This window comes from Mustela nivalis (assembly GCF_964662115.1).
Source record: "Mustela nivalis genome assembly, chromosome: 10".
NCBI classification, from domain to species: domain Eukaryota; kingdom Metazoa; phylum Chordata; class Mammalia; order Carnivora; family Mustelidae; genus Mustela; species Mustela nivalis.
In genome coordinates this window covers 51,082,832-51,097,965 of record NC_139029.1, presented here as the reverse complement: position 1 = coordinate 51,097,965, position 15,134 = coordinate 51,082,832, and the positions used below count along the sequence as shown (strand labels likewise).

The 15,134-nt window shown below is 36.9% G+C and overlaps 1 protein-coding gene across 2 annotated transcripts in view; it reads right to left on the bottom strand.

Moving 5' to 3' along the window:
• The window catches only part of RAVER2 (ribonucleoprotein, PTB binding 2), a 91,448-nt gene that overhangs the window by 55,726 nt on the left and 20,588 nt on the right, over positions 1-15,134 (bottom strand). For both annotated transcript variants that reach the window (XM_082687843.1, XM_082687842.1), the window contains exons 2-4: positions 14,263-14,329; positions 8,339-8,808; positions 4,845-5,036 (exon numbers count right to left, since the gene is read on the bottom strand). In XM_082687843.1, the coding sequence (XP_082543969.1) occupies positions 4,845-5,036; positions 8,339-8,808; positions 14,263-14,329 (729 nt within the window). The remainder of the gene's footprint in view (positions 1-4,844; positions 5,037-8,338; positions 8,809-14,262; positions 14,330-15,134) is intronic.

Below are 15,134 nucleotides of genomic sequence, written 5' to 3'. Positions count from 1 at the left end.
AATTGGTAAGTGAAATAGATCAGAGAAAGACAAATACCCTATGATTTCATTCTCATGTGGAATTTATGAAACTAACAACAACAACAAAAAGGGACAAACTAAGAAACAGACTCTTCACCATAGAGAACAAACAGATGGTTTCCAGAGGGGAGGTTGGTGGGGGATGGGTGAAATAGATGAAGGGGATTAAGAGTACACTTAAGATAAGGAGCCCTGAGTAAGGTATAGAACTGCTGAATCACTATATTGTATACCTGAAACGTACACCATATGTAATCCATACTGGAATTAAAATTTAAAAAGAAAGGCAGAAATAAGGAAAAGATAGAAATAACAGAACAAAACCTGTTTCTTTGAAAAGACAAAACAGGGAAATCTTTTCTAAGACTGATCAAAGAAGGGGTACCTAGGTAGCTCAGACAGTTAAGTGTCAACTCCTGATTTTGGCTTAGGTCATGATCTCGGGGTCATGAGATCAATGAAGCCCTGCTTCAGGATCTGTGCTCAGTGTGGAAACTGTTGGAGATTCTCTCTCTTCCTCTCCTTCTGCAACACCCCCATTCGTGTGCGTTCTCATTCTCTCTCTAAAACAAAAAAAAAAACTTATGAAAGAGAAAAAAGAAAATGCAAATAAATATACAATACAAATGAGAACAGTAAACAGAACAATTTGATTTTTTTAAAAGATTTTATTTATTTATTTGAGAGAGTGTGAGAGTAGAGGAAAGAGTAGAGGGAGAGAAAGAGGCAGGCTCCCACCTGAGCAGGGAGCCTAAGGCAGGGTTCGATCCCAGGACTTCAGGAGCATGGATCAGAACAAATTTTTAAAATAATATTATAAATGACTATGTGCCAATAAATTTGAAAATGTAGACAAAGTGGATGAATCTATAGAATATAATGAAATGCCAGTATGCTATAGAAAGAAAAATAAATTTAAAAAATGAAACTAGGGGCGCCTGGGTGGCTCAGTGGGTTAAGCTGCTGCCTTCGGCTCATGTCATGATCTCAGGGTCCTGGGATCAAGTCCCGCGTTGGGCTCTCTGCTCAGCAGGGAGCCTGCTTCCCTCTCTCTCTGCCTGCCTCTCTACCTACTTGTGATCTCTCTCTGTCAAATAAGTAAATAAAATCTTTTTTTAAAAAAATGAAACTAAAATATCTAAATATCTGTAGAAGGAATGTAATCAGTAACCAATGATTTCCCTCTATATTGGGCTCCAGGACTAGGTCTACATGATTTCATGGATGAGACTTTTCAAACTTTCAAAGAACAGGAAAGCCCTATTTTATGTGAGTTGATTCATGAAATAGAAAGAAAAGGGGGAGAAGGAGAAAAAAAATAGTTAAATCATTTAATGAAGTCACTGATTCCAAAATAAGTCACCCTTGATTCCAAAATAAATGATGATTTCAGCATTTTTCACTTATGACCACATGAGCATATAACGAAATATTATCCAGTCAAATCAAACAATGCATTGGAAAAATGTTATCAATTAGAGCTTATAACAGAAGGATGGTTTAATGTTAGGAAATCAGAGTGATTCAGCACATGAATGAATTTAGGAAGAAATCACATGATTATCTCAATAGTTAAAGAAATATTTTGATAAGTTTCAGTACCTATTTATGATTGTTTTTATATCCCAGAAAACTTGATAAAAAACTACATACAAGAATCCAAGTAATGCAAATGCCTTTTTATCAAGAAGCATTTAAGATTTCTCATTGTCACTGACATTCAATCACGAAGGGCCCAGCACGCCGTGCAAAGAAACCTGAACTTATGCAGGCATTAAAGAATATTAAGCAAGAATGACATGATCTAACTTGAGGATGGAAAAGATCACTCTGAAGGTCCTACAGAAGATGAGTTATAGTGGTGACTACACAGGTGATTATTTTTATCATCTAGATGAGAAAAGAGGAGATCCTGAGTAAACAAAGATGTTGACAAGCCTCAAGGATTGAAGAGATATTAGGATGTGCAATTGAATGGATTTGCTAATATTTTCAACATCTAGATTTGGGGAGCAGGTGGGAAGACCCATCATGATTAACAGAGTTGTTGGTTCAGATAATTTTAGTTTGGGTGAATGGGTGCCATATGCACAACACAGAATTATACATGTGTGTCACACAGGTGTAGTGGCATCAAGCCACCCAGGTGTGTGTTCTTCTCCAAGGGAACACAGCGCCCTGGTGCAAAGTAGGCAACTGGATGGATTCAGACCTGTACACCCAGCAAGTCCAGGTCAGAACACAGAAAAGCAAGATACAGAGAAAAGACAGTTTTCTTTTGGAAATGTTGAAACTGAACTACTTTCATAACCTAACTACTTATATAACACGGAGATGGAATGCTTAATAATCATGTGGAAGCACAGATTTTGTGCTGAGGGTAAATGGGTTAAAAAAGAGGCGCTTGCAAGTCATTCTTGATCAGTGGTAACCGGGGCTGCTAGAGCACACAAGGAGAAGAAAGTGAGAAAAACCAAATGCACACATGTACTGATACCAGCCATTAAGGAAAAGGAAGGGGAAGGAGTAGTTAGGCAGAAAAAGAATGGTGGGGTAGAAATCTAGAGTGGAGACTTTTCAAGAGACCAAGCGATAAAAGATTGAATAGCACCTATTCAACCTCAATACTGAGAAATGTCTATGAATCTTAACGAGAACAGTTTCAAGTGAATAGCAGAGGCAGAAACTATGGTGGATCTGGTGGAGACAGAAATGAAGAAATGAGGACAGCACATGGAGCCGAATAATTCCAGAAGCTCCAGAGGTGAAGGAAGAGTAATCGAAAGACCACTGTGTAGAGATCATTTTTAAAGGGAAGGATCTGAGCGTGTCTACAAGCAGGAGGGATGGAGCTAGTGGAGCACCCAATGACAGGAAGTAGGAAGGTGAGGATCAAAGTCCTTGGAGATGGCAGACGTGGTCATGAGCCCCAGCACTGGCAGGATGAGGCACAGCTCTTCCTCCAAGAAAGCAGGGATCTTTGTCCATTTTGTTCACTGATGAATCATAAACGTCTCTCGCAGTGCCGAGCATGAAGTAGGTGCCCAGTACATATTTGTGGAATGAATGCTACTAAAGAGAAAAGGAAGTAAAAAACAGGGACATGGGGCATCTGGGTGGCACAGTAGATTAAGGATCCGACTCTTGGTTTCAGCTCGGGTCACAATCTCAGGGTTCTGAGATGGAGCCCCACATGGGCTCCGTGCTCGGCTCAGAGTCTGCTTGAGCTCCTCTCTCTCTCCTCCTCTGCTACTCCCCCCACCCACCTCCATGCACACTCACACTCTCCCTCTCAAATAATCTTTTTTTTTTTTTTCTTTAAATGGAACACATTTGCTGGGGCAGCACGAGAAGAGGTGAATGAATGATCCAGCATATGGCCTTTGTATTTCTAAACACGAGGAGCCATGATCAGCTGAAAGAAAGGACAAAGGGAGAAACACAGTGAAGGTTTGAGATAGTGGCTGTAGAAAGTGGAAACGAGCAGCCGATGAGAGGCGAGGAGCTCGAGTTTTGCTGGGGAGCAGCCATTAACATTTATTACACACGGGAAGGAGCACCAAGCCGCATAGGTGGTGCCCTGGTGCAGAAATACGTCACTGGATGGATTCAGAATTCTAAACGCAGTCAGTCTGGTCCAGCAGAGGCCATTTAAGCAGAGACACAACGCTGACAGTCAAAGAAGAGTTCAAGTTGTGACGTACACAAGATAGGACAGGAGAATGACAGAACCAAAGAGGGAAGGACAAACTACAAAAGAAAAGCGGCGGGAGCCAGGACCAGAGGTGAGACCAAGAGCAATCTCCTCTGTTTTCCTCCCTCCTCAGTTCACCTATGAACCACATTCAGACTAATGTCTTGATGGCTTATCTCTGATCCATCACTGTCTTGTTTATATACTTCAAGAGCTCCCCCCCACCCCCGGCTTACCAAATTCAATCTCTATTCCTCTAGTGCTCTGTGGTCCTCCCTGATTCGGCATCAGTCTACCGTCTCACCAGGCACCCCTTCCTACACTGCTTCACCTCCACCTCACCACTCTGGAAGCATGCAAATTCGCCTCATTCTCCAGCTTCAAAGCTTTTGTTCAACTCACTCTACCGCCTTACAGTTGTGAGATTTAGCAAGTGAAAATACGGAATGGCCACTTAAACTGGGGTTTCAGATAAAGCATGAATTTTTTCCATATAATGTCTCATGCAAAATCTCTATTTATCTGGCTATCCTATCCTCCTCTCCCAACAGTACAATGCAAAACCAGACTTTAATGTCACACTCAAATGTCCCCTCCACCATGAAGCCTTCCTTCTTCCCTCATCCCTCAAAAGTGTATTCCTTTCTTAGTTCAGTCAACAAGTATTTACTATGCTAAGTGCTAAGTGCCTCGAGTCAACACTGAAGGAGGATTAGTCACTATCCGCACGAACTTTCACAGAGAGAGAGGCCCAGAGAAGAAGCCCACAGTTAACAATAGAGAGGTAGTAACAATGGGCCCTGTGAGCAAAAGCAAAGCACACGCCTTCCTGTATTTGCACGACAGATACTTATGAATGCTTTGAAAAAACAGACTTGACACTCAAAATGTAGAACAGAATGTTCCTTCCAAAAATATTTATTTGGATAAACGTTACCAAAAGCAATTTCTTCTTTTGCAATGACTTCCACCTTGACGTGACAGATACTGTTTAGACAGTTTTTTTCAAAGGAAGAATATCTTTGTGTAATGGAAATATGATGAGGGTCCAGTGAATGGCCAACTGGTTTGGAGAGACTAAAACAGTACGCGAATGTTTCTAGATCCTAATAAAGAACGCTAGACTTACCACACGTTGAGCTGCTATCAATGCTGCTAACGTACTTCGCCCTGGCGCTCCCGGAGCACAGAAGGAAACTTGGACTTTGCTTCCCTTGATGGTCATGCCATCCGCTACTTGTTGAACCTCTTCGGCGTGCTCCGCAGTGTTATATTCAACCACTGCAAAGCCACCAACATAACTACCTTCATCCTGTGCAAGCTGATTTAATACATTTTGTTAAGAGGAGAACTCTAATATTCATTTAGAAATATTTATTTTCAGTATATAATTTTCAAATTCAAAAACAAGTGTATCAGAGCATGATGCTGGTGAAAGTAATATATTCTTTCTCTCAAAATGAAGTTTCTTAGTTGTGGGAGGCCTGACTGGCTCAGTTGGGAGAGCATGAGACTCTTGATCTTGGGGTCATGAGTTTGAGCCCCAAGTTGGGCATAGAGATTACTTTTTAAATGAGTAAATAAACAAATAAATAAAAATAAAAGTTCATTAGTTGCTTAGATATGGTCCTTACTGAAGATAGGATGATAAACAAGATTCTGTCAAGTTTCTTTTTAATTCTTTGATTTTCTAATTTATTTTAAAAGTCAATGCTCAATGGGTGCCTGGGTGGCTCAGTGGGTTAAGCCTCTGCCTTTGGCTCAGGTCATGATCTCAGGGTCCTGGGATCGAGTCCTGCATCGGGCTCTCTGCTCGGCAGGGAGCCTGCTTCCTCCTCTCTCTCTACTCGCTTCTCTGCCTACTTGTGATCTCTCTGTGCCAAATAAATAAATAAATTCTTAAAAAAAAAAGTCAATGCTCAAATGATAGTATTCCCTCTATTTTAAGAAAGATGTAGAACTGATAATTTAGACATAGAAATATGGAGACTCAGTAACTGAAACCTTCTTTGAATTTACCAGATATGTGGACAATGGAAGATACTAAACAATTATTTGACCACATAGCTATGTAAATTAAAGTTTGTATTATCAAGAGAAGAAAAGTAGGAGTGACCATATTCAACTTTTAATTCAATAATTTTTAAGCAGATCTCAGGAATTTGGTCAAGTATTCCAAATCAAAGTTTATTTGGGAAAACTGCCCCAGGGTTTGTTAAAATGCCATATGCAACACACAAGTTTTATTTCTGAATGTGCCCTAAATGAACTCCTGCAATGCTGAGCTTGATTTGTTTCCAGTCACCCACCTGTAAGAGTGTAAAGATACTAAAGTCCTGGATCTGTAAAGACTGGTACAAAGAGCAAAAATAAGAACAAATAAGACACTAAAAAGTTTTGAAGTTCTGAATATGTCTGATTTATCTTAAACACATTCATGTGATAAAGTGGTAAATGTGATAAAATTCAGCATGGTAGGTCTCAACATGTGTTTGGATTTCATGTCTCCTAAGTTAATATTACAATTAAATAATTTCAGTCTTTTTTAGTTTCTATCTTATTTCAGAAACTTCACTTTCTTATATTGTTAGAACAAATTTCTATTTTTCCCTTCACATTCTTCTTCCTTTTAAAACTGTCCTCAAATGTCTTTTCTTCCACAAAACTTTTCCAACTACATGATAGAAAGGCAAAACATCTGCCTCTTCCAAACATTTTTCCTACAACCCCATTCCTCTTGTAATCCAAACCAGATATTACAATCAGATTTGTAAAAGCCATCAGTCTTGGTGTCTCATGATCACAAGATAAAAGACTGTCTTCAGTACAATCCATGTCAACCTACCAGGCAAAAGAGCCTGAATTTCATAGATCCACTGATAAAGGCATCATAAATTTGTTTTATTAATCTTTTAAGAACTTTTGAAACATTTACTATTATTCCTGGTTCATTATGATAGCATTCATGCCATATAAATTATAATACCATTTTAATTCTTTCAAAAGACAAACTCATCTAAGTTCACAGCATCAGTAGTTTTAGAGAGGAATATTTCAGTTCAGTAGGAAAGCCATTCAAATACGGAATGGTCTGACTTCTGATCTAGTTAATTTCCCATTATTTTGGAACATTCAATAGAAGCTAAATGGTCACTCATAAATAATATAACAAACATTTTTCTACCACTGGCAACCTAGATTAGAGAACCTGTCATGTACCTTCCAACTCTGGGATATATAATTGAAATACAAGTTGTGATAAATGGGTTTTCTCCTCACGTTTGTTTCAAAGGCCTCCACTACAAAGAATTTTCTTTGACCACAGAATACCACTGAATAATTTTAGTATCCAAGAAAAGGATATGGCTTAGATATCAACATCTATCACCTTTCAATAACTGGGAAAAGATTGGATATTAGATCCGCCACAAAATTTTCTAACTTTATGATGCTCTTAGATGGTTTCTTTGATGTATATATTGGGATTGGAGGGGTAGAAATGTAAGAAAAAGATGGTAGCATTAATCTATTGTTTATATAATTAGAGTTATACAGTTTATAAAGTTATTTAGTTATATATAATCTGTATTAGTTATACATTATACAATAAATGTATATATTTATATAAACATGATATATAATACATTATAATAATATTAGGTGTATATATATGTGGTTGTGTGTGTGTATATGTGTGTGTGTATATATATACACACATAAATTTTACATTTATATATATAAAACTATAATATTTGTAGTTTATATATTTATACTATATATGTATATATATATAAATAAAACTATAACAACTCCAAACTTTCTAGTATAATAGTAGAGACTCAACAAATGTATGATTAAAGAAAAATGGTGGGTGGTGGGGGCAGGGAATACGGGATAAGAAGAAAAGGAACACGGGAGGAGAGAAGAGAGGGAAGGAAGAAATAAAGGGAAGCAAGAGAGGAAGGAGTTCATCAGTTGCTCTTGAACACTTACAAGAGAAGGAGCTTTATATAGTACATATTTTTACCTATTTAGTAGAATATATATATAATTTTACTGATCAAGCGCATGAAAAGTCTTACCAGTGTTGTTAGTTGTCAGGATCGTCTCTAAATGTCTCACCATGATCCCATTAAGACAGAATTACACATTCTTTTTAAACTTCATAGTACTTTCCTATCTTCCATTACATTACTCTTTATACAGTATTTATAATTATTTGCTTGTCAGTACCTTCTACAAAATTGTGAAGTATTGAGAGAGTATGTTTCTCTTCTCTGTATTTCTAACTTTAAGCCATATAGTGTCTGGTGCAGAGAAGATAATAAGTAAAACGTGGACAGATGAATGGATCAAAGAATGAAGGGCTCAAAAAATTGATAGAATGAGGTGAATAAGTGATGGGTTTACTAAGACATATCTACTATATAATAATATAAATTGACTCATTCACAAAAGGACTTGACTTAAAATTTAGAGTGACCATAAAGACTTCACTGCGGACTAAAGAAGAATTAGATTATCCATTGTGATATTCACATAGGTATAATAAATTTAGAGTGCATGTAGAATACATAAGCAGAAATTTTCAAACATTTCAAATGATACCTTAAGAATACATACCTGGCAAAACATGGGTTTATGTATATTGGAAAAAAATTGCAACAGCTCTTCTGAATCCCTGTAGTCACTAGGGAGTTTATCTATACAAAGGCACTTAGAATGAATGAGCTCTGGGGCCAATAGATTAACATCCATCCATTGTGCAAACAGAGCTGAAGTTCCCAACTGTTTACCCAATAACTCCAATCTAGCCTTTGCAGCGAAGTCCTTTTTCATGTATTCCACAAATCCATAGCCTTTGGAATGGCCAGTAACTTCACTGTATACTAGAAAACATCTCTCGATATTTCCATAAGCACGAACAAGTTCTTCAAATTCTTCTAATGTAAAAGAAGTGGGCAAGTTGGTAATACACAGCAAAGCATCTGTTGGCTGGAGCTGAACAATTAAGTCCTTTCCTCGAAAAGAATATCGATGAAACATCCGAATTGCATTCTGGGCTTGTTCCCCATTCAGTAAGGTAACAAAAGCTAGAAGATAACAAAATGAATTAAAGAATTTTCTAAGCCAGTGTTTTCAAACTTTTTATGACTATGACCCACAGTAAGGAAATCAGGGAAGAATAGTATCCAAACCATCAGTCCTCTCTCTCGGCACAGGTCCGAGGAGGCTGCATTATCCAGTTCATGTAATTACAGTTTTCTGAGATGTGTCAGCCTGGATCCTAAGCCATGCAACCTCCTCTACCTTGCACTCATATAGTAAGATCTATCCTGATGTAAATACAGTTCACAATAAAAAGTGCTGGTAAGTGTTAACTAGTAAAGACACATATATTCCTAATTACTTTGCAAGCTGATATTACCAGTCCATAGGGAAACGTTTAGGGAAAAGGATGGAGTCGTGAAGAGCCATATTCTAGGGGAATTGCTCCTTGTCGAGACTGGCCACAACATACACACTGTGAGTTTATTTGGTCTATGACTCAGTACACAAATACACATTTCTGAAACAAAAGTATAAGAACAAAAATTCCTATTACATGCAATGCACTCTGAAATATCTATTCTATTTCATGGTATTTTTTAATGCTGACACTACTCAATTTCACAACCAAAGACTCAAATAAAAGTATAGGAATTATATTAGGAGTTCTACTATAAGATACTATAATGTTGTTTTGTTTTTTATTTTTATAATGTTTTCAAGCTACATAAAGATTTTATTTTTCCCAAACATGTAATGCAAAGTATTGGGAAGTCTTAAAAATTTTCTTTTATATTGAAGCACCGAAATATATAAAGCAAATATTAACAGACACAAAGCAGGAAACTGACAGTAATACAATAATAGTAAGGGACTTTAACACCTCACTTACATCAATGGGTAGATTATTCAGGCAGAAAATCAATAAGGAAACAGTGTCTTTGAATGACACATTAGAACAGACGGACTTAACAGATACATACAGAACATTCCATCCAAAATCAACAGAGTATACATTCTTTTCAAGTTCACAGGGAACATTCTCCAGAATAAGTCAAGTTTCAATAAATTTAAGAAAACTAAAATCCTTTCACATATACTTTGATTATAATGGTATAAAATAAGAAATCAAAGGAAAAAAAATGCAAAAAAAAAAAAATCCCCCCAAAACATGGAAGCTAAATAACATGCTACTAAACAGCCAATAAAGAAATCGAAGAGGAAATTAAGAAAATATATAAAGACAAATGAAAATAAAAACACAGTGATCCAAAATCTTTGGGACACAGCAAAAGCAGTTTGAAGAGGAAAACGTATAGGAAAATTTACAGGAAAAATTCACAGGCCTACCTCAAGAAACAAGAAACCTAACCTAACACATCTAACCTAACACATACAGGAACTAGAAAAGGAAGAACAAACCAAGCCCAGAGCCAGCAGAAGGAAGGAAGGAAGATCAGAGCAGAAATACATTAGGAGCTTAAAGAACAATAGAAAAGATCAATGAAACCAAGAGCTGCTTCTTTGAAAAGATAAATAAAATCGTTAAATTTTTAACCAGGCTTATCAAGAAAAAAAGAGAGGATACAAATAAGTAAAATCAGAAATGAAAGGGGAATTAACCAACACAACAGAAATATGGAAGATTATAAGGGAATACTACAAAAAAATTGTATGTCAATGAATTGGACAACCTAGAAGAAATTGATAAATTCCTAGAAACATATCATCTTCTTAAAATTCAATCAGGAAGACACAGAAAAACTGAACAGACCAATTACTAATAACAAAGCTGATTTGGTAATCAAAACTTCCAATAAACAGAAGTCCAGGACTAGATTGCTTTATAGGTTTATTCTACATTTCATTTAACCAAGAATTAATACTGATTGTCCTCAAACTATTTCAAAAAACAGAAGAGGAAGGAAAGCTTTCAAATACATTCTACGAGGCCAGTATTACCCTGATACAAAAACCAGACAGAGACACTATGAAAAAAAGAAAAGTACAGACTAATATTCCTGATGAACATAGATGCGAAATTCCTAAACAAAATATTAGCAAGTGTATTCAGCAATACATTGAAAGGATCATTCAACTAGAACAAGTGAGATTTATTCCAGGGATGCAGGAAGGTTCAATATTCACAAATCAATCAATGTGATAAACCACATTAACAAAATAAGAATAAAAACCGTAAAATCATCTCAATACATGCAGAGAAGGCATTTGACAAAATTCAACATCTGTTCATGTTAAAAAACTCTTAACAGGGGCACCTGGGTGGCTCAGTGGGTTAAAGCCTCTGCCTTCAGCTCAGGTCATGATCTCAGGGTCTTGGGATCGAGCCCCACATCGGGCTCTCTGCTCAGCAGGGAATCTGTTTCCTCCTCTCTCTCTGCCTGCCTCTCTGCCTATTTGTCATCTCTGTCTGTCAAATAAATAAATAAAATCTTTAAAAAAAAAAAAAAGAAAAGAAAACTCTTAACAAAGTGTGTTCAGGGGATATCTTAAGCTAAATAAAGGTCATTCATGAAAAATCCACAGCTAACATCATATTCAATGGTAAAAAACTGGAAGTTTTTTTCCCTCTAAGATTAGAAACAAGACAATGATGTCCATTCTTTTTATTCAGTATAGTCTGCAAGTCCTAACCACAGCAATTAGGTCAGAAAATTCATCCAAACTGGTAAGGAAGAAGTTAAATTGTCACTATTTGCAAATGACATGACATTATTCATAGAAAACCGTAAAGATTCCACCAAAAACTATTAGAATTAATGAATTTGTAAAGCTGCAAGATTCAAAATTAATGCACAAAAAACAGTTGCTTTTCTGTACACTAATAATGAAATAGCAGGAAAGAGAAAGAAAACAATTCATTTTTAATAGCACCAAAAAGAATAAAATTCCTAGGAATAAATTTAACCAAGCATGTAAAAGACCTGTACTCTGAAAACTAGGACAATGATGAAACTGAAGATGGCACAAACAAATGGAAAGATAGCTCATGCTCCTGGACTGGAAGAACAAATACTCTCAAAATGTCCATACTACTCAAAGCCATCTACAGATTTAATGCAATCTCTAACGAAATACCAACATTTTTCACAGAACTAGAACAAATAATCCTAAAATTTATATGGAACCTCAAAGGACCTCAAAACGCCAAAGGAATCTCGAGAAAGAACAAAGCTTGAGGTATCACAATCCCAGATTTCAAGGTTTACTACAAACCACGGTAATCAAAACAGTTTGGTACTGGCACAAAAACAGACACATAGATCAATGAAACAGAGAGTCCCCGAATAAGCCCATACCTATATGGTCAATTAATCTATAACAAAGGAGGCAAGAATATACAATAGGGAAGACAGTCTATTCAATACATGGTGCTGGGAAAACTAGATAGCGACATGCGAAAGAATGAAACTGGATCACTTTTTTACACCATACACAAAACACACTCAAAATGAACTAAAGACCTCTATGTGAGACCTGAACCCATAAAACCCCTAATGGTTGAAAAAATAGAGGCAATGATCTCTTGGACATCACCCTTAGCAAAATATTTATGGATATGTCTCCTTAGGCAAGGGAAACAAAAGCAAAAATAAACCACTGTGCCTACACAAAAATAATTTGCCCAGCAAAGGAGATCATCAACAAAACAAAAAGATAACATAATGAATGGGAGTAGAAATTTACAAATGATATATATGATAAAGGATTGATATCCAAAACCTATAAACTCATACAACTCAACATACATGCACGCACACACACATACACACACACAAAACCACTAAAAAACAATCTGACTTAAAAAATAGGCAGAGGACCTGAATAAACATTTCTCCAAAGACACACAGATGGCCAACACATACATGAAAATGCTCAACATCTCTCATCATCAGAGAAATGCACATCAAAATTACAATGAGATATTACCTCACACCATTCAGAATAGCTAGAAGAATAGTATCAAAATGACAAGAAATAACAAGTGTTGATGAGGATGAAGAGAAAAAGGAACCCTTGTGCATTGTTGATAGGAATGCAAATTAGTGCAGCCATTGTAGAAGACAATATGGAAGTGCCTCAAAAATTTAAAAATAGAATTGCTATATGATCCAGTAATTCCACTACTGGGTATCGACTCAAAGAAAATAAAAACGTTAATTTGAAAAGACATATGCACCCCTGTTTACTGCAGCATTATTAACAACAACTAAAGATATGGAAGCAACCCAACTGTCCATTAATGGATTAATGGATAAAGATACGATGGCCAAATTACTTGGCCATAATTTACTTGGCCATAATAAAGAATGAGATCTTGCCATTCACAACCACATGGACAGACCTAGAGGGTGTAACACTAAGTAAAATAAATCAGACAGAAGAAGACAAATACCATGTGATTTCACTAATATGTGGAATCTATAAAACAAATGAATAAACAAAAACAAACAGGTACCTGACTGGCTCAGTCTATAGAGTGTGTGACTCTTGATCTCGGAGTCATGAATTTGAGCCCCATGCTGGGCATAGGCCTTACTTAAAAGAACAAAAACACTGTGGGGGGTTAGGAAGCCTGATGGTGGGTGTTCCGAGGGCATATATTGCATGGAGCACTGGGTGTGGTGCATAACAATGAAATCTGTATCACTGAAAATAAATAAAAATTAAATAAATAAAATTTAAAAATTAAAAAAAATACAGAGAACAAACTGGTTGCCTGAGGGGAAGAGGGGAGGATGGGCAAAATATATAAAGGGAATTAAGAGGTACAAACTTCCAGTTTGTACTTATGAAGTAAGTGATGGAGATGAAAAGTACAGCATAGGGAAATACAGTCCGTAATGTTGTATGGTGACATACGGTAACACACTTAATGTGGTGAGCACTGGGTAATACATAGAATTATGGAATCAATATTTTGTATACCTACAAAAAAGTTATACACCTGAAGTGTAACACCGTATGTTAATTACACTTCAATTAAAAAAATGGAAGGCTACCAAGCCTATAAATATTTATTATAGCATACATATTAGAAAATCTTTATAAAATAATGTGTTTAGTGACATACATATAAATTATGTGGTTATAATTTAGGATACTAATGTTATCCTCAGAAAATACATCGTGTGAGTAGCATTTGTATGACTTAGCGCTTCAGAATTTCAGAGATTGGGGTGCCTCGTGGCTCAGTGGGTTGAGCCTCTGCCTTCGATTCAGGTCATGATCTCAGGGTCCTGGAATTGAGCCCCGCATTGGGCTTTCTGCTCGGTGGGGAGCCTGCTTCCCTTCCTCTCTCTCTGCCTGCCTCTCGGCCTACTTGTGATCTCTGTCTGTCAAATAAATAAATGAAATCGTAAAAAAAAAAAAAGAATTTCAGAGATTATCTTAAGAATGAAAAGACAGTAATCTTGTTTAATAATGCACACACTTAGAATCAAAATGAAACTAGGTGATTAAAATTGAAATCTTACCTGTTCGCTTATTTCTGTCCACATAACAATACTTTAACTCATAGTCTTGTAATAAATCATGAACTTCCTGAAAGAGACAAAACATGAATTCAAATAAATACACAAGTGCAGTTAGTTGGGGGAACTGGGTGGCTCAGTCATTAAGTGTCTGCCTTCGGCTCGGGTCATGATCCAAGGGTCCTGGGATCCAGCCCAGCATCGGGCTCCCTGCTCAGCAGGAAGCCTGTTTTCCCTCTACCACTCCTGCTTGTGTTCCCTTTCTCACTCTGTCAAATAAATTAATAAAATCTTTAAAACAAAAAAAACAAAAACAAATGCAGTTAGTGGATAATCCAACTACCATCTGCCATGTGAAGAACCTTTCATGGATCTCCATTATTTGTTTAACTTAAACGCATTCCATGCCAAGTATGACATCAACCTACCTCCCCAAGCATATCTCCCAGTACATAACCTGCACATAGATCATGTTTCTGCTCAATGGGCATTCACTATTCCACCAGGATGTCGTGCCCAGTCCTCACTCTGAATTGCTACTCATGCCGATACCTTGACCTTGCATGGTGCAAAGATACCACTAAAGCTCCTGAACATCAACTGAAATCGCATGCATCCTTTGAAATCCCGCTCAAATATTCTTTCATGAAGTTTTCTTCCAATTTTATTTATTTACTTACTTGCTTATTTATTATGATTGAGAGAGAGAGTGTGCAAGCTGTTGTGGTGGGCGGGGGGGAGGTTTGGCAGAGAGAAAGGGAAAGAGGGACTCCCAAGCAGTCTCCACGCTCAGCATGGAGCCCAATGTGGGGCTCAATCTCATGACACTGAGATCACGACTGGAGCTGAAATCAAGAGTTGGACGCTTAACCAAC